This window comes from Delphinus delphis, chromosome 5, assembly GCF_949987515.2.
Source record: "Delphinus delphis chromosome 5, mDelDel1.2, whole genome shotgun sequence".
Lineage (NCBI taxonomy): Eukaryota > Metazoa > Chordata > Mammalia > Artiodactyla > Delphinidae > Delphinus > Delphinus delphis.
This window is the reverse complement of record NC_082687.1, coordinates 31,963,663-31,987,885: the sequence shown is the minus strand read 5'-3', so window position 1 is coordinate 31,987,885 and position 24,223 is coordinate 31,963,663. Positions and strand designations below refer to the sequence as shown.

General features: G+C 37.5%; 1 protein-coding gene across 4 annotated transcripts in view; it reads right to left on the bottom strand.

The window, feature by feature from the left end:
* Positions 1-240: 240 nt before the first annotated feature.
* Positions 241-24,223, bottom strand: part of ARFIP1 (ARF interacting protein 1) — a 135,375-nt gene continuing 111,392 nt past the window's right edge. For all 4 annotated transcript variants that reach the window (XM_060012165.1, XM_060012168.1, XM_060012167.1 and 1 more), the window contains one exon: positions 241-2,116. In XM_060012165.1, the coding sequence (XP_059868148.1) occupies positions 1,961-2,116 (156 nt within the window). In that variant the 3' untranslated portion in view covers positions 241-1,960. The remainder of the gene's footprint in view (positions 2,117-24,223) is intronic.

Genomic DNA, 24,223 nt, shown 5'->3' with positions numbered 1-24,223 from the left:
TCATCAATCCATGAAACAATTTAATTCCTTAGCTACAACTGTTATTGAAGTGTGTAAGAGTGGACATGATCTGCTGCTCCCAAGAGATTCCAATTGAGGGAAAAGAGTAACTTACTGAAATAAAACAATTTTAAGTGACAGAAGCACCAGTTTTTGTCACTGTTTTTAAAGACAAATCACATGTCCTCATTTTTTTCCAAATAGTTGCTTCTTATTTTAAATTATGAAGAGTCAGAGGAATGAGGTACTGAAGCAAACACTTTTAATAAGAATACAAAATTCACACCAGAGGCACGTTCTGGGGAATGTAAATGAACTATCACAAGTAGTAATTCTGCTGGAAGAATAAAATAAGGCTCTCTCAGAGTACAAATATACAGGAGGGAATGATTTAAAATAGGTTTATGATTTATAGTCACATTACATTGTGTTAAGCACTGAAAACAGGCATATTAATTAAAAAGCCAGCTAAATGGCATTTGAACATATATAACAAATCTTACAGTCCACAAAGTTCATGTATAACAGTAATTTTAAGTACTTCATTTCAACACAAAAGAAATGAACAGAAGAAGAGATACCTCTCAAAATATTAATTTATGTCTATGTCAAAAATCAAGAGAACTTATATTTTAAAAGGATTACATTACTGATAAAACCACACAGCAGACAGGCCGACCACGTAACACAAAACCAAAGGCACTGAGCAACTGAAACTGCACTGGCCCTTCCAGCCCCCTTCTTCTGGCTACACCACACGGACCCACGCCCCCTTTCCTTTATTCAAACGAAAACAAGTTCTCTGTCTTCCCATTCTGCAAAAGGAATGAAGAAAAACCAAACAGCAAATTTTAGAGTTGATTTCTCCATAAACCTTCAATGTGGCTTAACAAATACAAAGAAACTCAACATCTATAGACAGTGCTCCTTTGCAAGGAAGTAACAGACACATCAAACATTATCTGAAAGGGGCTTCTTTATGGATTTATGTACATTGGTTGAATGAGAATTACTGTATCTGAGAAGGCACATATCTGTGATTTAAGGCTTAACCGGTATTGTTACACATAGAAGTCAATGAAAGCTGTCTAGGAATTCACTTCTGTCAAAGTGGAGCTTACCCAAAAACCAGCTTTCCAAGCACAGAGTTCTACTCTAGAAACCATGGAGAATTTCTATTCCCAAGTCTACCTGTCAAAAAAATTCTCTTAAGCAGGTTTCATTATGAATCAAAGAAATGGCTAACATAAACGCTCCATGACTTGGGGTGACGCAAATTCATAAGTTCAAAAGCCTCACAGAAATGACAGTGTGATTCCTGCGCCTTTAAGAAAAAGTCTTAAACAAAATTATAATGGTACAGATTCATTTTTAAAAAGGTATCTGCCACAACTCCACAAGCCAATCAGTCATTCATTAGAGCTGCCACCTCTCTGTGGATGCTGCAGGAACACCATATAATTTTACTCTGCAAAATAGTTTCTTTTTTCTTTAAGACAATACATGAAAATGAATCTCTTAAAGATATTTAATATATTCTTATATAAAATATCTGATGTTGATACAAATCATGTAAACCTCCCTTCGGAAAAGGTACAACTGGTCCTCATTTGCAGGACCAAAAACCTTGAATTTTTATCTTGTCAGTGCAAATCTATATTAAGTGTTTTCAAACTACAGAAATAGCCATCAACCCTCACAATACAAAAGGATTTCTCAAAAAGGAAAACTATTGTGTTCAGATTATAGAAATTATGTTTACATTAAAACCACCCACCTTCCCATCAAATTTAACAGTTCAATTGTTAAAGTATGAAAAAAGGGAAAAATTAAAGCTGTTTGTGCAAGAATCACTACAATGGTTGTCACCCTTTCCCTCTTCCCCCAACTCTGCTTAATTCTTATTAGGTTTGTTTAGAAATATAACAATGTGACTTTCTCTTTTTTTCCAGGTGTGATTTTACTGTTCTTCAAGCCAAGACGTGGTGTCCACTCCAGGATTTTTCAATTTGATATGGAACTGTTTAAGTGTCTGTTCAAGCTGCTTCTGATTCCCAGCAAAGTAAGCGGCAATGGCATTGTGGAAAAGGACCAGCTGATTGTGTAATACTTTAACCTGTGAACAGGGCAGAGTTACAAGACCAAGCATTAACACCAATGACAATGAAATATAAGGTGATTTATTACATGTCGTAATGAAAGAGCATATCTCTCCTCCAGAAAGTTTTTTTGACAAAGTATTTCTCACACACCGATTGTACATTGCTTTGTAAAGTCACTGAACCTTCGATGAAGGTTCTTAACTTCCTGAAGGGAACAGATCAGCTAAATATGTACTCTCTTAACCATTTTCAAACATTATTGAGCTTACTTTAATTAAACATATCATTAGATCCCCCTTCAAACTAAGTATATTCAAAATCAAATTTTGAAGAGGCAAAATTATACATAAATAATTACTATATGATACATGCTCTATACCAAGTATGGACATCATTAAGGCCACACTTTACGTAAAACTGAGTAGGCTGGATACTTTTAAATATCGTACTTCTCTGCAAAGACTGAAGAAGGATGGCAAGAGTTGCCCAGAAAGCCAATTTACTTAAAGTTCATATGCCTCTCAGTTATTTTCAATTGCTTATTACTTCTAATGATATCAAGAGTATGTTTTAATTAGGAAACACTATCTCTATGACTCTTTTAAAGAAATCAGCAAAGCATCAAAAAGAGTTTATGAATGAAGTGTTTCCTGAGGTCTTATTTATAACTGCAAATTGTTCAACAGTAAAGTATAAAATACACTCTAATTTACCCATCCAATGCAATATTCATTAAAACTGAGCTTTAATCATTTTTAATGATGTAAAAACATCTGATATATGATGCTAAGTGAAAAACTAGGATTATACCATATATGATATGACATCTGTATTCACCATTAACACACACATGCATAGTCTCTCTAGCCACTTCTTCATCCATGTACCTCTATAAAGGAAATAACACTAATATATTTATAGTAGATATCTTTGATTTGTAAAGCCTTTATTTTAAAAATTAAAATGTTATAAAAATGGCATTGCTCAGGATTATAAAGTAAAATCTCCTGATCCACTCTGCATTTATTCTCTCCTCCTCGCCTGAGAGAAGCACTGTTAACATGTTATTGTGTATCCTTTGAGAAATTTTCTAGGCTTATATACAATATTTAAAAACATAAACGGATTGTACCATGCACACTTTCAGTAACAGATTTTTACTTAAAGTATCCTAGATAACTTTTAATTCCATTCATTTGTTCATTCAACAGACCTTAAGTACCTTCTAAGTGCCAGGCACTGTTCTAGGAGATACAGAAAGAAATTCCTTCCCTCATGAGCTTACAGGCTTGGGGTGGAAAAAGGAGGAGGTAGGCAGGAAACCAAATAAGTACTGACCCCAGGGAATGAGCATCTCAAGCCTTGCGAAGAAGCTGGGTTAACATTTAGGGCATCTGGAGCTGCTGATTCAATTAAAGTTGTTTAAAAAATAAACGGGATTTTTTTCCTCTTTCTCTGACAAAGATAAGAAAGTTTCTGGCAGGGAGATAGTTGAAGAGGGCCAGAGACTAAAAATGTCTGTACAAACTAAAAAAAACACCTTGAATTCACCTGGTCAGAAATTTAAGGCCTGCAACCTTCCTAAATGAAAACCTTTGGTACCAGGTACAAGGATGACAACAAAACCTGATGCATAACACTACGCATCAGGCACAGTACGAGGGATACAAGGATGCAGGCTAAGGCAGAGTGCAGTAAAAATGATGGTTAATATGATCAATGGGTAGTAAAAATACATCTTGTTAACTTAAAAAAAAAAGGCACTTATGGGGAGAAGAGGGTTTTTTCAAGAAAGGTTGAAAGAGAACATCGGGATGGGAGAACTCTAACTCCCCTGCCCTCTGGTGCTGAGATAAGGGGGGGATATTTCAAAGGATGATGAACCTCCACCCAGGGGCAATTATTAAGGAAACAGGATAATGATAGGAAAAGCAGGTTTCTAGAAGGCAATTAGGAGGTGAGCAAAGTATATTATTATAATGACTGTTACAATAATGGCCCAACCACTCCTCTCAATCCACACTCTTGGGGAGGTTTCTACAATGAAAATAAGCTTGGCCTCTAACTTTAGAAAATGAGGCCTGATAAGCAAATGCTGGTGCTCTGGGACTGGTGTCGCCACGTTGTGAGGAAACCCTGTGTAGCCTCCCTTTGGGATGAAAGCCCATGGGGACAGAGGCCCAGTCATTCCAGCTGCTCCCGGTACCCAGCAGGCATTGTGGTTGAAAGTGCAACAGGAAGAATCCACCTATCCCATACCTAGGCGATGGTGGGAAATAATAAATCACTGGTGTAATAGGCCACTAAGTAGTGGGTGTTTCATTATACAGCAAAAGAGGTGCATCCCTGAAAAAGGTTAAAGGGACTTCCCTGGTGGCACAGTGGTTAAGACTCCGTGCTCCCAATGCAGGGGGCCCGGGTTTGATCCCTGGTCAGGAAACTAGATCCCACACGCATGCCACAATTAAGAGTTCACATGCCACAACTAAGGAGCTGGGGAGCCGCAACTAAGGAGCGCACATGCCGCAGCTAAATAAATATATAAAAAAAGAAATGTTTATTACAGAAAATAAGATAAAATAAAGGGACCTCCCTGGTGGCGCAGGGGTTAAGAATCCGCCTGCCAATGCAGGGGACATGGGTTCGATCCCTGATGTGGGAAGATACCACATGCCGCGGAGCAACTAAGCCTGTGCGCCACAACTACTGAGCCTGCACTCTAGAGCCTGTGAGACACAACTACTGAAGCCCGCGCACCTAGAGCCAGTGCTCCGCAAAAAGAGAAGCCACCACAGTGGGAAGCCCGTGCACCGCAACGAAGAGTAGCCCCGGCTTGCCACAACTAGAGAAAGCCTGCGTGCAGCAATGAAGACCCAATGCAGCCAAAAATAAATAAGTAAATAAATAAATTTATTAAAAAAAAAGGAAAAGGTTAAGAATGTGCTTTCCTAGGAATGAATGAGGGTCTAGAAAACAGTGAAAAGGAGGAAAATCAGAGGGAGGAGGATAGGCCTAGAATGAAGAAAGGCTAAAACGTGGCTGTGATACAGGAGAGAAATTAATTGAGAAAGCAGCTAGGGAACAGAGACTCAAACAAACAAGCGACGCAAAACTGCTACTAACCAGGCCCAAGACCCAAGTGCAGTTTAGGAGTACATACAGTATCTTTGAGAACTTTTACTTCCAATTTTCTGGGAAGAGGTGCATTAGGGATAGTTAATACTGGTCACAGCCTCCCCAAATTTTTATTTATTATTCACCTAGGTCATTAGTAAAATATCCCCATTACTAGTACTGTTCTTTTATAGAAATTACCAGAAAGAGCTCTGGAATCAGGGGGCACGCGTGCCAGTCCCAGTTATACCATTTCCCAGTTTTCTTTGTGACACCAGGCACGGGTTGCTTCTAACTTCACTGGCCAAGGTCTTTATCCGTTTATCAGGGATGCCATTACCAAACTGCATTTGTAGTGCTGTTGTAAGGGTTAAATGAAATGAGATACTACCTAGCACACTGTCTGACACAGGATAAGTACTCATTCGATTTCAGTGGAATTTAAGTTTACCTAGTTGATGGTTAAACCTTCAAACAACATTGACTTTTTTTAGTAAAATAAAATTTCATTTATTTAGAACCCCCTGATCTGGAACTTATAAGAAGTAAGATTGTGATACTGTGGTTTATAATGAGAAGTAAATACTTGGTCTTCATCCCATTCCAGGCACAGAGCTCCTAAAACCCTTGTTAATTTCCTAAGTGATAAGAGCCTAGGAAGCATCTTCTATTGTAATATATGGTCTCTGGTTCTGTTCCTGAAATGGCCCCAGAGCTTTTAAAGGTGAATAGAGTGTCCTCTGTTATTCACAACAAGCTCTTTTCAACCGCACCTGCCTTTATGTTAATGAGGAGATTTTTGGAAAGCCCCTAGATAACCACAGCTTGGGGCTGGTTGCCAGGGGAACTAAATTGTGATTAGAGAGTGGGAATTTTCACCCTCACCCCCCACCAACCTCGGGACAACGGTTTAATCAGCTGTGCCTATGCAATGAAGCCTCCGTAAAAATCCCTACAGTGGGGGGCTTGGACAGCTTCTGGGTTGGCTGACCCATCCACAAGCCAGGAGGGTGGTGAACCCCAAGCCCAATGGGGACAGAAGCTCTTGTGCTGAGGACCCTTCCAGACCTTGCCCTATGGACCTCTGTGTCTGTATTCTTTAATATTTTTTGTAATGAACTGGTAACACAATAAGTAAACTGTTTCCTGAGCTCTGTGAGCTGCTCTAGGAAATGACTGAAGCTGAGAAGGGGGTTGTGGGAACCTTCGACTTATAGCTGGTTGGTCAGAAGCACAGGTGATGACCTGGACTTCCGAAAGGTGTCTAAAGGTGGTGGTGAGGGGGGTCCACAGTGTCAGAAGTGAACCGAATTGTAGGACACCCAGCTAGGGTCCAGAAGATCAGAGACTTGGTCTGTGTGGGGGAAAAAAATCACACACATCTAATGTCAGAGAAGTGCTGTGAGTGAAACAAGAAACAGAGTTTTTTCCTTTTCAAAGATAGAAGCTGATGTGAAGTCTACCTTCGCACAGTGAAAAACAGGTGTGTGCTAAGCAAATAAATTTTGTTGACAAGAGTGCATGAACACGGTTTATCAACACTGCCTGCCTTGACAAGGCCTTCAATCCAAGGGCAGAGATGCTGCAGAAGGAATTCCCCTGCCTAGTGGATCACCTCAGAAGAAACTTCAAGGGTCTTTTTACAACCCCATGATTCTGTGCTTCTAAAATGAACAAATTTTTCAAGCAACAAGAGGCACCTAATTTCTTCCAAATTATTCATTGGTTAGCACCATTCAAGTTAACAGTATTACACTAAAAATTTGTTAACATTCTTAATACAGACTTCCACTAATTCATATTGACTTCTTTCTCTATATCTGGACAGAAAAGTTTTGCATTGCAATCACTTTTAAAACAAGCTTTAAAATGATAAACTGATTTGTGTTAAGTATCTACTATGAAAAGGTCAAATTATGCTAATTAAAGTTATAACCAGTGTTCACCTTACATGAATGGAGTTTGATTTCAGGACCAAATCTCTTTCCTGTAAATCACTAGAGTCAATGAAAATTACAGCTAGAAAAAAGAAGTAAAGTAAATTATTACAGGCTAGTTCGCATTTGATTCCTATTTAAATAAAAATGTTTTCTAAAACTGACCTGTTCTCAGTAACCTCTGCCAGTGTGAATGAGTTTCAGGTCTCTTCTGGAGAACAGACTGTCAAAGACTGGTCAAAGGAGAGCTCTGAGGGCAGTACATTTTGACAGAAGGGTGGAAAAGTTTCCAGATGACCTTAGGTATGAAATAACTTCTTAAAGATAAAAAATCATAAATTATGACGAAAAGATCGATAAATTAAATTACTTTGAAATTTAGAATTTCTATTCACCCAAAGATTGAAAAGACAAGTTAAAAACTGGGGAGAGGTATCTGCATTACAGGGGCTGACAAAGGGTACACATCTAGAAAATGTGAAGACCTCCTATACACCGAGAACCCAATTAAAAAGAGCAAATAGGGCTTTCCTGGTGGAACAGTGGTTGAGAGTCTACCTGCCGATGCAGGGGACACGGGTTCGTGCCCTGTTCTGGGATGATCCCACATGCTGTGGAGCGGCTGGGCCCGTGAGCCATGGCCCCTGAGCCTGCGCGTCCGGAGCCTGGGCTCCACAACGGGAGAGGCCACAACAGTGAGAGGCCCGCTTACCGCAAAAAAAAAAAAGGGCAAATAACATGAACGCCATTTTACAGCAGAGGAAACAGGAGTGGCCAATTAAATCTGAAGACTTCCAGTCTCATTAGAAATAAGAACTCTTATACACTGCTGATCAGTGTATAAATTTGTACAACTACTTTTGAAAAGTTTGGCATTAACTAGTAAAATGAAAGATGAATATCTCCTATGGAACAGTAAATTAAGATACAGATATAATGATATATATGTCTCTTTATATATATATATATATATCGATATATCTACATCTGTATCTATTTCTCTCTCTCTATATATATAAATAAAGTCATTCCAGCCCCTAGAGTAATGCCCAACACCAGATCCATGGTAATATTTATTGAGTGAATGAATGTAAGTAACATTTTAGGTGTGGTATTTTTTTTCTCTGAATATATAGTATCTTTATATATATATCTATATATAAAATAGATAACCATCCTGCTCCCTCCACAACCCCTATTCTGAGTTTTCTTTTTTTGAATTTATTTATTTTTTTATACAGCAGGTTCTTCTTAGTTATCCATTTTATACATATTAGTGTATACACGTCAATCCCAATCTCCCAATTCATCCCACCACCACAATCCCCCACCACTATCCCCCCTTGGCATCCATCCGTTTGTTCTCTACCTCTGTGTCTCTATTTCTGCCCTGCAAACCAGTTCATCTGTACCATTTTTTTAGGTTCCACATATATGCGTTAATATACGATATTTGTTTTTCTCTTTGTGACTTATTCACTCTGTATGACAGACTCTAGATCCATCCACGTCTCTACAAATGACCCAATTTCGTTCCTTTTCATGGCTGAGTAATATTCTATTGCATATATGTACCATATCTTCTTCAACCATTCGTCTGTCGATGGGCATTTAGGTTGCTTCCATGACCTGCCTATTGTAAACAGTGCTGCAATGAACATTGTGATACACGACTCTTTTTGAATTATGGTTTTCTCAGGGTATATGCCAAGTAGTGGGATTGCTGGGTCATATGGTAATTCTATTTTTAGTTTTTTAAGGAACCTCCATACTGTGCTCCATAGTGGCTATATCAACTTACATTCCCACCAACAGTGCAAGAGCGCTCCCTTTTCTCCACATGCTCTCCAGCATTTGTTGTTTGTAGATTTTCTGATGATGCCCATTCTAACTGGTGTGAGGTTGATACCTCATTGTAGTTTTGATTTGCATTTCTCTAATAATTAGTGATGTTGAGCAGCTTTTCATGTGCTTCTTGGTAATCTGTATGTCTTCTTTGGAGAAATGTCTATTTAGGTCTTCTGCCCATTTTTGGATTGGGTTGTTTGTCTTTTAAATATTGAGCTGCATGAGTTGTTTATATATTTTGGAGATTAATCATTTGTCTGTTGATTCATTGGCAAATATTTTCTCCCATTCTGAGGGTTGTTGTTTCGTCTTGTTTGTAGTTTCCTGTGCTTTGCAAAAGGTTTTAAGTTCCATTAGGTCCCATTTGTTTATTTTTATTTCCATTACTCTGGGAGGTGGATCAAAAAAGATCTTACTGTGATTTATGTCAAAGACTGTTCATCCTTTGTTTTCCTCTAAGAGTTTTACAGTGTCTGGGCTTATATTTAGGTCTTTAATCCATTTTGAGTCTATTTTTGTGTATTGTGTTAGGGAGTGTTCTAATTTCATTGTTTTACATGTAGCTGTCCAGTTTCCCCAGCACCACTTACTGAAGAGATTGTGTTTTCTCCATTGTATATCCTTGCCTCCTTTGTCATAGATTAGTTGACCATAGGTGCATGGGTTTATCTCTGGGCTTTCTATCTGGTTCCACTGATCTATATTTCTGTTTTTGTGCCAGTACCACATTGTTTTGATTACTGTAGCTTTGTAGTATAGTCTGAAGTCAGGAAGTCTGATTCCTCCAGCTCCATTTTTTCCCCTTAAGACTGCTTTGGCTATACGGGGTCTTTTGTGTCTCCATAAAAATTTTAAGATTTTTTTGTTCTAGTTCTGTAAAAAATGCCATTGGTAATTTGATAGGGATTGCATTGAATCTGTAGATTGCTTTGGGTAGTATAGTCGTTTTCACAATATTGATTCTTCCAATCCAAGAACATGGGATATCTCTCCATCTGTTTGTATCATCTTTAATTTCTTTCATTAGTGTCTCATAGTTTTCTGCATGCAGGTCTTTTGTCTCATTAGGTAGGTTTATTCCTAGGTATTTTATTCTTTTGGTTGCAATGGTAAATGGGAGTGCTTCCTTAATTTCTCTTTCAGATTTTTCATCATTAGTGTATAGGAATGCAAGAGATTTCTGTGCATTAATTTTGTATCCTGAAACTTTACCAAATTCATTGATTAGCTCTAGTGGTTTTCCGGTGGCATATTTAGGATTCTCTATGTATAGTATCATGTCATCTGCAAACAGTGACAGTTTTACTTCTTCTTTTCCAATTTGTATTCCTTTTCTTTCTCTTCTCTGATTGCCATGGCTAGGACATCCAAAACTATGTTGAATAATAGTGGCGAGAGTGGACATCCCCATCTTGTTCCTGATCTTAGAGGAAATGTTTTCAGTTTTTCACCATTGAGAATGATGTTTGCTCTGGGTTTGTCATATATGCCCTTTATTATGTTGAGGTAGGTTCCCTCTGTGCCCACTTTCTGGAGAGTTTTTATCATAAATGGGTGCTGAATTTTGTCAACAGCTTTCTCTGCATCTATTGAGATGATCATATGGTTTTTATTCTTCAATTTGTTCATATGGTGTATCACACTGATTGATTTGCATATACTGAAGAAGCCTTGCATCCCTGGGATAAATCTCACTTTATCATGGTGTACGGTCTTTTTACTGTGTTGTTGGATTCTGTTTGCTAGTATTTTGTTGAGGATTTTTGCATCTATATTCATCAGTGATTTTGGTCTGTAATTTCCTTTTTTTGTAGTATCTTTGTCTGGTTTTGGTATCAGGGTGATGGTAGCCTCATAGAATGAGTTTGGGAGTGTTCCTTCCTCTGCAATTTTTTGGAAGAGTTTGAGAAGGATGGGTGTTAGCTCTTCTCTAAATGTTTGATACAATTCACCTGTGAAGCCATCTGGTCCTGGACTTTTGTTTGTTGGAAGACTTTTAATCACAGTTTCAATTTCATTACTTGTGATTGGTCTGTTCATATTTTCTATTTCTTCCTGGTTCAGTCTTGGAAGCCTATACCTTTCTAAGAATTTGTCCATTTCTTACACGTTGTCCATTTTATTGGCATAGAGTTGCTTATGGTAGTCTCTTAGGATGCTTTGTATTTCTGCAGTGTCTGTTGTAACTTTTCCTTTTTCATTTCTAATTCTCTTGATTTGAACCCTCTCCTTCTTTTTCTTGATGAGTCTGTCTAATGGTTTATCAATTTTGTTTATCTTCTCAAAGAACCAGCTTTTAGTTTTATTCATCTTTGCTATTTTTTTCCTTGCTTCTATTTCCTTTATTTCTGCTCTGATCTTTATGATTTCTTTTCTTCTGCTCACTTTGGGTTTTGTCTGTTCTTCTTTCTCTAGTTCCTTTAAGTGTAAGGTTAAATTGTTTGAGATTTTTCTTGTTTCTTGAGGTAGGCTTGTATTGCTATAAATTTCCCTCTGAGAACTGGTTTTGCTGCATCCCATAGGTTTTGGGTCATCCTGTTTTTGTTGTCATTCGTCTCTAGGTAGTTTTTGATCTCCTCTTTGATTTCTTCAGTGATCTCTTGGTTACTTAGTAATGTATTGTTTAGTCTCCATGTGTTTGTGCTTTTACGTTTTTCTTCGTTGTAGTTGATTTCTAATCTCATAGGGTTGTGGTCAGAAAAGATGCTTGACATGATGTCAATTTTCTTGAATTTACTGAGACTTGATTTGTGACCCAAAATGTGATCTATCCTGGAGAATGTTCCATGTGCACTGAGAAGAAAGTGTAATCTGCTGCTTTTGGATGGAATGTCCTATAAATATCAATTAAATCTATCTGGTCTATTGTGTCATTTCAAGCTTGTGTTTCGTTACTAATTTTCTGTTTGGATGATCTGTCCATTGGTGTAAGTGAGATGTTCAAGTCCCCCACTATTACTGTGTTGCTGTTGATTTCCTCTTTTATAGCAGTTAGCAGTTGCCTTACGTATTGAGGTGCTCCTATGTTGGGTGCATATATATTTATAATTGTTGTATCTTCTTCTTGGATTGATCCCTTGATCATTAGGTGGTGTCCTTCCTTGTCTCTTGTAACATTCTTTATCTTAAAGTCTATTTTATCTGATATGAGTATTGCTACTCCAGCTTTCTTTTCATTTCCATTTGCATGGAATATCTTTTTCCATCTCCTCATTTTCAGTCTGTATGTGTCCCTAGGTCCAAAGTGGGTCTCTTGTAGACAGCGTATATATGGGTCTTGTTTTTGTATCCATTCAGCGAGTCTGTGTCTTTTGGTTGGAGCATTTAATCCATTCACGTTTAAGGTAATAATTGATATGTATGTTCCTATGACCATTTTCTTAATTGTTTTGGGTTTATTTTTATAGGTCATTTTCTTCTCTTGTGCTTCCCACTTAGAGAAGTTCCTTTAGCATTTGTTGTAGAGCTGGTTTGGTGGTGCTGAATTCTCTTAGCTTTTGCTTGTTTGTAAAGCTTTTGATTTCTCCGTTTAATCTGAATGAGATCCTTGCCGGGGAGAGTAATCTTGGTTGTAAGTTCTTCTGTTCATCACTTTAAATATATCATCCCACTCCCTTCTGGCTTGTAGAGTTTCTGCTGAGAAATCAGCATTAACCTTATGGGAGTTCCCTGTATGTTTTTTGTCATTTCTCCCTTGTTGCTTTCAATAATTTTTCTTTGTCTTTAATTTTTGTCAATTGGATTACTATGTGTCTTGGTGTGTTTCTCTTTGGACTTATCCTGCCTGGGACTCTCTGCACTTCCTGGACTTGGGGGCTATTTCCTTTCCTATGTTAGGGAAGTTTTCAATTATAATCTCTTCAAATATTTTCCCAGGTCCTTTCTCTCTCTCTTCTCCTTCTGGGACCCCTATAATATGAGTGTTGTTACGTTTAATGTTGTCCCAGGGGTCTCTTAGGCTGTCTTCATTTCTGTTCATTCTTGTTGTTTATTCTCTTCGGCAGCAGTGAATTCTACCATTCTGTCTTCCAGGTCACTTATCCGTTCTTCTGCTTCAGTTATTCTGCTACTGATTCCTTCTAGTTTATTTTTCGTTTCAGTTATTGTATTGCTCATCTCTGTTTGTTTGCTCTTTAATTCTTCTAGGTCTTTGCTAAACATTTCTTGCATCTCCTCGATCTTTGCCTGCATTCTTTTTCCGAGGTCCTGGATCATCTTCACTATCATTATTCTGAATTCTTTTCCTGGAAGGTTGCCTATCTCCACTTCACTTAGTTTTTTTTTCTGGGGTTTTATCTTGTTCCTTCATCTGGTATGTAGCCCTCTGCCTTTTCATCTTGTCTGTCTTTCTGTGAATGTGGTTTTAGTTCCATAGGCTGCAGGATTGTAGGTCTTCTTGCTTCTGCTGTCTGTGGCTATCTAAGAGGCTTGTGCAAGTTTCCTCCCTATTCTGAGTTTTGCTTATCATCCCTATTGGTTTTTGCTTTGTAAAAAATTATATATATATATATATATATATATATAGGCTGTGTTTGGTCCCATGGCATGTTATCTAGTTTCTCCTATTGGGAGAAAATATGTGCAAAACATATCTGGCAAAGAACCTGATGCTAGAATATACAAAAAATTCTTACAAATGAATAAGGAAATGACAAACCTAAAGAAAAAATGGGGAAAAAATCTGAACAGGCATTTCACCAAAGAAAATATACAGATGGCAAATAAGCACATGAAATGACCAACATCTTTATTTATTAGGGAAATTCCAATTTAAACCACAATGAGGTCTACTACACATCCACCAGAATGGCTAAAATGAAAGGTTAACCATACCTTATTGGTGAGGATGTGGAACAAATTGGTCTCTCATATACTATTGGTGGAAATGTCAAATGGTACAACCATCTTGGAAAAGTTTGCCAGTTTCTTAAAAAGTTAAACATGCACCTACTATTCCCATGTGTATGCATACATACAACCCAGCTATTCCACAGCTAGGTACTGACCTGGGAGGAATGCATTACATATATTGTTTTGTGTGTATACCAAATACTTTTTTAAAAAGAAAGAAAGAAAAAAGGAAAATAATGAAGCTTCATGACTTGTTTCAAATGTAGTATAAAAAATAAAGACTATATTGTAAAGTAATTATACCCCAATAAAGATGTTAAAAAAAAAAAAATAAAAAAAAAAAAATAAAGACTATAAATGAGTAGATAGATTTAAAAAAGAAACTAAATCAGAAAGTTTCAAATAATCTTTCTAGTTTCTAATTCTCCCTAAAGCCATAAGTCAGTTCTGTTTATAATTGAGACTTTCACCTTTGCTTGTAGATTCTACAAGTAATACACCTCAGAGAGTTCAAGGAAAACTCCTATCTGGCCCTAAAATATGATGTTACAATCCTTACAAACTGGTATGTGATGCATTTTGATTCTTTGGAAAGCACACGTTAAGTAAAATTTCCTTCCCTAAAATGCCATTTTCCTGCTTAGGAACAAGGCAAATCTACCACAAATAAACCATTTATTAATTTTCTATTTTCTATGTCCATTAAGTAGATAACCTTTTTCTTTGCCTGTTTCTTGTTAACCGCAGAAGGAGGCTGATATAGTTGAAGGAGAATGATTCAGGAAACCTGCGCTCAACTCCCATTTCTGCCTCAAGTTAACCATATGAACTCTCTTCACTTGCATAATGAAGAAACTGAGAGTAAGATAATTTTTATGGTTCCTTTCTACTAAAACTTTCTGAGAAAATTGCTTTCTAAATAGAGGTACACATATATTTGGAAACTCAAATGGCTCTCAAAAAGCCGTTCTGTTGAAAGGCTTTCTTTCAGTAGAAAAACATTATTTCTATTTATTTTTAAGGACAGAAACTGGCACTTCTATTGGAGATGTATTAAATTTAGCTGAAAGTTTATGTACCAGTTTATAAACACTCTTCCCTGTTATTGAGTTATTTTTTAAGGTTTTCAATGGTAGCAACCTACTTGAGTCACACAGTAATTTTCCACCTACTAGTATTATTTGGCCTTTCTTGTTTTCCAATTTCAGATGACCCTTGGCTCCTGGAGCAACAGAGCAACTAAAGGGCTTCTGTATTTTTCGTATGAAATTCTAATAATTTTTAGAAATAGGTTCTAACTAATTACTCCTTTTCGGACCACAAAAAAATTTTTGACTTGAATTTTAACTCCCAGTGTTTTAGAACTTGGAGAAGACAAGGACCTCCCTGGTGTTGCAGTGGTTAAGAGTCCACACTCCCAGTGCAGGGGGCCCGGGTTCAATCCCTGGTCAGGAAACTAGATCCCACATGCATGCTTGCAACTAGGAGTTCGTATGTCACAACTAAGGAGCCCATGAGCTGCAACTAACGAGCCCACCTGCCACAACTAAGACCCGATGCAACCAAATAAATAAATAAAATATTAAAAAAAAAAAAAGAATTGGAGAAGACAGTAAAAGAGCACAGGATTTGATTCACGTACTGAACTGCAGAGAGCTGTTATAATGGCCCAGAAAGTTAGAGCATCAGAAAGAAAGTGGGAAGGGAATCAGACAATTTTTAGCTAACCTTACTGCTGTCAACACAAGTCAGAGTCCCCAACCCCTGACAGTCGACAAACCTAACACAGAGACACACTTCTTGTAGCTGAGGGAAGCTTGGGAGCCCACCACCCAAGCCTCAAAATGGGGCCATTAGCTGTATTTAAAATTGTCCCCCACTACCCAGTGAAACTTAATCCATGGGAAATAAAGGAAAGAGGATGCTTTTTAGGACTGAATTCTAGTTTTCACAACAAAATAATACAATACCCATTTTCACAAAAACATTCGCTTGGTAACTGTGAGAAGGTTGATGTGTAAAAGCCTTTTAAAGTATCAGCACTTCAGAGAAGTTCCTGGAATAAAGAGAGCCTCTGGGGAGTCACAGCTTTTCAATTATAATTATGGAAATAAAATATAAAATTTCATTGTCACTTTAATCTCAGAAGCTGTTTCATACCAAAACAGACAACTTATCTCATTTTTCTATTAGCACTGATTATGTAAGTGTTATCCTAGTACGAGTTTTAGTTCTGGTAGTAGTCTTCAAAATCAGACGCAAATTTAAATAACAATGGTAAGTTGACTCTTTTATCTAATCAAACCATTAGTAAATAAAAAATAAAGGTAAATTAAACTAATAAATCAGTTCTCAACAGGAGTATACTTTCTAAATTAAATGAATTAAAAACTTAGAATATTTTGCTTTTCTAATTATTTTTTTCTCTTAAAAATTTTATTTTCTATTTTTTTACTCTATTATTACTTTTGGCCGTGCCACGCGGCATGCAGAACTTCCCTGCCCAGGGATCAAACCCACACCCCCTGCATTGGAAGCACGGAGTCTCAACCACTGGACCACCAGGGAAGTCCAATCTCCACTTATTTTTGACTAATTTTAATTTGCACTAGGGTCTGTACTCATATAATGCATTCAGTGCAGCTCTGACTGACAGGCTACAAAGAATCTTCAGAATGCTTTGGTTATTAAGTAAATACAAATCATTACCAATAGAGGAAAAATTAAGAAACATTATAAAAGCAGTTGCAATACAATTTTAAAGATAATTTTTGCAACCTTGGTAATGATACTGTGCTGTTGTCACTATATATAATAAGCAGTTTTAACAAGACTTAAAAGTATTATTTTAAGTATATGGCTTGTCTATCAGGTTCACTTTACTAGGCTATCTGGCTTTTTTATAAAGATCAGTCTGGGAGAGCTTCCCTGGTGGCGCAGTGGTTAAGAATCCGCCTGCTAATGCAGGGGACATGGGTTTGAGCCCTGGTCCAGGAAGATCCCACATGCCGCGGAGCAGCTAAGCCCGTGCGCCACAACTACTGAGCCTGCGCTCTAGAGCCCGTGACCCACAACTACTGAAGCCTGTGCGCCTTGAGCCCGTGCTCCGCAACAAGAGAAGCCACCGCCATGAGAAGCCCGTGCATTGCAATGAAGAGTAGCTCCCGCTCGCCACAACTAGAGAAAGCCCGCACACAGCAACGAAGACCCAACACAGCCAAAAATAAAAGTAAATAAAATAAATTAAAAAAAAGAAAAAAGATCAGTCTGGGAAAGATTCTGGTTTCTCAACTAGAACTGGCTTGAGGAGAGAGATGAAGAACATAAGGTGGGGGGAAAAAGGTCAAACCCTGCTTTTAGGAGAAGGGGCAAAAAGCCGAAAAGTTGGAGGAAATACTTTAGGGTCATTGCACTTTTTCAATTTACTTCTATATTTATGCTATGAAATCATGAGAAGTGATAAGCATACAGTATCAAAGAAACAGCCAAGCATTTTTGGTAGACTATTCTTTGATATGGTGGGTGACACTAACTTTTGTGAAGCATTTTCTGTGTGACAGGTAATATGTTACCCTTACATCTTACATCTTCTATTCTCTCCATGTTATCATTAAAAAAAAAAACAACAGACTCAGAAAGTTAAGTAACTCACCTAAGTTTTAGACAGGTAGGAAGCAGATAGGCTGGATTTGGGAAACAGGAATGTTTATTCCAAGACTGGTCCATGTTCTTTCACCTATTCTAACCTGCCTCTATTCTATATTTTAGAAAGCTTTTAAACAAAGTTTGAAACAAACAAAAGAAGGTATAACAGATCAGTTAAAGGAAGGGTAGAAATGTAGAAAAGATATATCTAAACCTCCTTCCTATTTTGTCTCTGGTCCTGAAGTTGCATTTAAACAGCCTCAGGACAAGGATCTAATGCAAGGGTTGGAACAGATAAAAGTTAATTCTTTCTAAAATTATGAAGAATAACGCAATATTAAACTTTCATATAATAAAAAACTTTCATATAATCTTTCCATAATTACAGAGCAGGAAAAAAAAAATCTATATTGAGCTATTTATGTATGTTATCTCCTAACTTTAAAAAGGTTTAAAGTGGTTATAAGGATAAATAAAACAGGACAGAAAAGCAGATTTAAAATAGGAGAAGACAGAGGTAATATTTCCTGTGGTGAGATGATGACAGATTTGACCAACTTTGAAAACCTAACATCAGAAACAGAGTAATTTAGAAATATACTAAATCACTGTGAACTCAATTACTAAGAACTTTCATAAAGACCTACCAAACAATGAGCAATCCAGATCAGACACAAGCAAAACCACTATAGCAACATCTGGTGAATGACCGAAAATATATCATACAATACTTTAACTGTTAAAGGGCAAAACAAACTTCAGCACTGACTACTGACACACAGAGACAAGCTGAGGTTTTAAACAGAAACTGGGTAAGAGAAATTTAACAGCAGAACTGATAGATGATGTCAAGTGGATCACACTGAAAACTTTCTCCTGCTGATACAGCATGTATCAACAGAAGATAAATACCACTTAAAAGTTATTGACTAAAAATCTTAAAGTGTTATTTCATAGGCATCAAAACCATAAAAAAGTACTTTATTTCTACCAAATGAACTTTTTTCCAAATCAAATTTAGATTACATACCTTTTTATCAGAGACACTGAAGTCATTTTTTTAAATGAGGTTATTTCTAGTTAAAAAAGCTATTACTTTTAATATATTTACAATTGTTAAGTTCTTCAAAGTACTTATTGGCTCTTCCAGTAATTATATAAAATAGGGCTTTATATTAAGTGTACAACAATATTGGGGCAGTACCTTGGCTTAAACATGAAAGGAAAAGCTGGAACAAAATCATTCTTTCTTTTTTTAAAAAAATTAATTAATTAATTTATTTTTGGCTGTGTTGTGTCTTCCTCACAGTGTGCGGGCTTCTCATTGGCGTGGCTTCTCTTGTTGCGGAGCACGGGCTCTAGGTACGCAGGCTTCAGTAGTTGTGGCCCATGGGCTCAGTAGTTGTGGCTCACGGGCTCTAGAACTCAGGCTCAGTAGTTGTGGTGCAGGGGCTTAGTTGCTCCGCGGCATGTGGGATCTTCCCAGGTCAGGGCTCGAACACATGTCCCTTGCATTGGAAGGCGGATTCTTAACCACTGCGCCACCAGGGAAGCCCACAAAATCATTCTTTAGTAAGAAGTCTCCAACCACTGATATGTAAAGAATTAATTCCTTTCTTTACTCCCAACTATTTAAAAATGTATGATGATATGCTTTCTCTGCCCATCATTGATCTTTTTCCAGTAAGGAAGAAACCAGAAGAGTAACAGCAGGAATGTGTACCTGTCTTGGCCTTTTATTAGGTTTGTGAAGTATAATTTTATTACTTTGTAATAGCTTTGGAAATGCTTGTCATGAAAGCAGCTACCAGCTGAAAAAGAGAAGCACTATCAGAAATATGGGAGTGGGCACTGGGAAGGGAGTGAGAAAAAGGAAAGACAAACATGGAGGTGGAATAGATTTTATTTTTCTGACTCACTGGGATGGTTTCAACAAATCACTGACAAGTGGGTTTTTTAAAAAAAGCATCCTATGAGTTAAAAATGGCAGTTTTGTTTTGAAAAGAAGATAACTGATGAAACGCAATCTGTAAACTCCAGTAACAGTGAGTCACAGCACTACGCCTTATCGTTTTTTATCCAACGGTACATTAAAATTCTCAACGCACAAGTTTTCTCACCCTAGCAAAAATGCCCGTTGGCGCTTCTGTTCTATGGCTTTTACCATGTTAGCTCACTCCCTGTCCTCACCCTTCCCTCCAAGAGTTCCAGGTTTAGATGTGACCAATATGGTTTCTGTTTTCCAACGTTATCTCCAATCTTTTCCCTCCAAGCCTTTCTTGGAGCAGCATTATAACATCATTTACTTAACTAAAAGCAGGGCTATGGAGTCAAACAGATCTAGATTTGAATCCTGGTCTGGCTGTGAGAAATTTGGGCAAGTTACTTAACCTCTCTGGACCTCAGCATCATCATCTGTACACTAGTATGATCATCTAGATCACAGATTATAGATATACATATAGATATTATATAAAATACTTACAGAAAGCTTCCTCTATATGCAGATTACTTAAAGGTCAGTGTCTATCAGTTCACTTACTGTAGGAAGGGAATGCCCTAAGTATGTATCCATGGGGCTTACCTCTAGGAGAAGAAACAGACTAGCAGGCATTCATAGCACAGTATGATTTGTGCTTTAATTGGAGAAAGCCCTGGGCACTACTGTAATACACAGGGGAAGAAAGAACGAAACTCTGCTCGAGGAAATATTAAGTAGCAGAAATCATTCAAGTTAGCATCTGAACTCCTAGTTTAAAATTAATTTAGGTCCAGAAGAGTAGCTAAGGAACTAGGTATTTCCTTTCATTAATGAGGTGACCCAGTTCTCACTGGCCTTTGGACACTGGGCAACAGGAACTTACAGATAAACCAATGGCCAATTCAAATTCATCTTTACATTCACAAAACAGTTTTCTTTCAGAAGTATGGTTCTGTTATTTTATCTTGGAAAGCTAACTTTTTTTTCCTCTTATACAGCTTACAAAATTCTCATCCCGTGCACCTAACAGCTGTTTATAAACTTAATGGAAAAGCTTTACTAAAATGTTATTATAAAACCATTATTTTTCCTTAAAAAAATCTATAAGCAGCAATACTGTTCTGCTTTAAGAATAGAACAGAAAATATAACAAAAGTTTACAAATCATTGAAACATATGATCCAGGATTTCTTGCAGACTTTTTTTCTGACCTCCTTCTGCCAGTGCTCGTGTTCCTCATTCTGTGTGGCCCTGCTCAAGTCACACTGCCACCCAGCCCAGCAAGTACTTCTAGCCCACACTAAGGTTTTCTCCATCAAATTCTAGGTTTCTTCTTCCTCATGCTTTACTCAGCATTTTGTATAGAACAGATTTTACTAAATGTTCTCCATTAGACTGTAAGTTGCTTGTCAGCAAGCTTGTCATAATACCATTATACAGTATTTCTTCAGAATTAGGCATTACAAATAGCCCAAAGCAAGCTATTTGTAATGCCTAATTACATATATATATATATGTAATTAAGCATATATATATATATATATATATATATATAGTCAACAGGAAAGCACTGAGTCATTACTGAAAGGACTTCAAGGAAAGGTGGAAAAGAACAATGCAAAGTCAAGTTCTTAAACACTGCTGGTATCGTCTGAGGTTTTACTCAGAGATACTAATTAAAGGGCTTACTTTTAAGTAAATTGCAGAGACTGTAACTACTAGGAGCTAAAAAAAGTGCAGTAATGCCACCGCCACCAAAACCAATGTGGAGTATCAGTGATCTGTTCAAATCTCACACTGGTTGCTTACTTAAAAACTCACCTTTATCACAAAACCTGGCAAACTGACTTGGGTGATACCCAACGCCGCCAAAATAAGTGAAATGTGGATCTGAGGCATACACAGTACCAACCATCTAACAGAATAGAGACATTGCAGTAGTAATGGTCAGGAAGTTAATTTTTTTTTGGGGGGGGGGCTGCATCGTGCAGCTTGTGGGATCTTAGTTCCCCAACCAGGGATTGAATCCAGGCCCCCTGCAGTGGAAGCATGGAGTCCTAACCACTGGACCACCAGCGGATTCCCAAGAAGTAAATTTTAATAAGTGAATCCTATACACTCAAAGTGAAAGGACTGAACAATCCTCTCCCCTATAAGATAAACAACAGAAAAATGAACCTATCCTCCAAATGAGTTGGTCACTTATGACCAAAAGGGGTCAGAAAACACAAGTACTTTAAATATAATTGCCAAGAAACAGAACCAAGTCAAACATATAAAAACAGCAACTCATGATTATACAGCTATCCCTCTGGAAGGCTTTTAAATCTATTGTACAAAACATCTTTCTTTCACAAAAACTGCATGCTGGAAATCGTAGCACAACCGACAGAGAGACTGTATGAACTGGTCAGCTGGGTGTGCTCTCTCCTGCATTCACCAGTTGAGAACTGCAAATTACCAACCGACTATGGATAGATATGGCTTGGTTGATGTTAATTTCAAAATCAACCCACAACTCACAATTCTTTTTGGTTGCATGATTCATATAAAGATAGTTAACTTCTGCCTCTTTCATAAAGACAGAAAGGAGACAATGCAAATCACAGTCAAATTTTTCCTGCTCCATGTGTGTTCAGAAAGTTTTAAAGGGACCTGGAAGTCAAACCACTAAGAACAGCAAACATGGCAGCGTGCAAGAAAATATTTTCTGCATTAATGGAAGGCACTATCACATCATTTCTAATCTGTCACTTAAGATGAAACTGTTTTTTTATTCTTTCCAACACAGAATCAATCATTTGATTTTAAGCTAAGAGGAAAATTATAGGTTATATAAATATGTATATTAAGCTATGCTTGAAAAATAGAAATCGGGACTTCCCTGGTGGCGCAGTAGATAAGACTCTGCACTTCCAGTGCAGGGGGAATGGGATCAATTCCTGGTCAGGGAACTAGATCCCACATGCATGCCGCAACTAAGAGTTTGCATGCCACAACTAAGGAGCCCATGTGCCACAACGAAGGAGCTGGTGAGCCACAACTAAGGAGCCTGCCTGCTGCAACTAAGACCTGGTGCAACCAAATAAATAAATAAATATTGAAAAAAAAAAAGAAAAACAGAAATCCAGTTGAGTCTTTTTGAAAACAGAAGGTATACTATTTTAAAAACAAACATTTTCTATCTATACCTATTTTCCTTTCTTTTAAAAATCAAATTTTATTCTTTGAATAGGTAGGATCAAAATTGAAAGGACACAAAAAGCATATAATGAGAAGTCTCATTTTCAGTCCTGTCTCCAAATACTCTGTTCCCCTTATAGGTAAAAAATTTTAATTAGTTAATTCCTTTGGTTTTTCTTTATGCAAACACAAGAAAATATGATTATACATTCTTATTTCCTTCCTTTCTCACAGAAAAGGTTCTGTACCATATACACTGCTTTGCACCTTGCTCTTTTCATTTAATAGTATGTTCCGAGGATCTTTCTATCAATTGCATCCCTATTCTTTTTTTTTTTAACAGCTGAAAAGTATTCTGTTGCATAAATGAACCACAGTTGATTCGACTAGGCCTTACTGCTGAACTGTTTCAGTTGTTTCTCATCTTTTGATATTACAAGTGACACTGCGATGAATAACCTTGTACATAGGTCTTTTCATCCTTGTGTAGGCCTGACCTACCGGTCCAGCTTCATACAGAGCTACTCTCCCCCATTCTCCTCATACTCTGGCCTCACTGACCTTCAGCTGGCTTTTGCATATTCTATTCCTTCCTCCACACACCTTTGGTAACTCCTCTCCATCCCTTTGGATTCTCAGCTCCAATGTCACTTTCTCTACCACATCAAGCCAAGTCCCCTTTGTATATTCACAAGACCCCTCTATTTTCCCTTCACAGCACTGATCATGGTTTGTATCTCTGTAATTATTTGTTTAATGTCTATTTCTCTTACTTGACCAAAAGCTCTATGACAACAAGGCCATTATATTTCTATTACTTAACCCTGTGACTGACATGTGAAAAACAATTAATGAATATTTGCTGAATAAAGGAATAAAATGTCAAAGGTGCCAATTACATCAATCTGTTCTTAGTATTTTACATGTATTTCTGTTTTACCTTGTAAGTATCTCTTGAAACCTTCAGTTCATTCCACTTCCACGAATACTAATCCAAGCTCCCATTATCTCTTGTCTAAACTCCTACATTCACTCTTAGGTTCTACTAAAATCTATGCACCATTTTTAAAACCTGTCATTTGCCGAGACTTCCCTGGTGGCGCAGTGGTTAAGATTCCACGCTCCCAATGCAGGGGGCCCAGGATCGATCCCTTGTCAGGGAACTAGATCCCACATGCATACCGCAACTAAGAGTTCACATGCTGCAACTAAGGAGCCCATCTGTCGCAACTAAGACCCAGTGCAACCAAATAAATATTAAAACAAAAACAAAAACAGACCCATCATTTGCCAAGAATTCTCTCAGTGGCTTCCCACTGATATTCAAATAAATTTTCCCTAACATGGTCTATAAGGCCTGCATCGTCTGGCCGTTTACCTCCCACACCCTGCCATTTCTGCCAGAAATACTCTTTGCTTCTCACTTTACCTGGTTAATGTTCTACATCACATGGAAGCCTGAGCCTGAGCACTCACTGGTCACAGCCAAAATTTTACATTTATATTTTGGTGTGATTTGATCAGTGTTGTTTCTTTTACTAGGCTATAAATTCTAAGGGTTG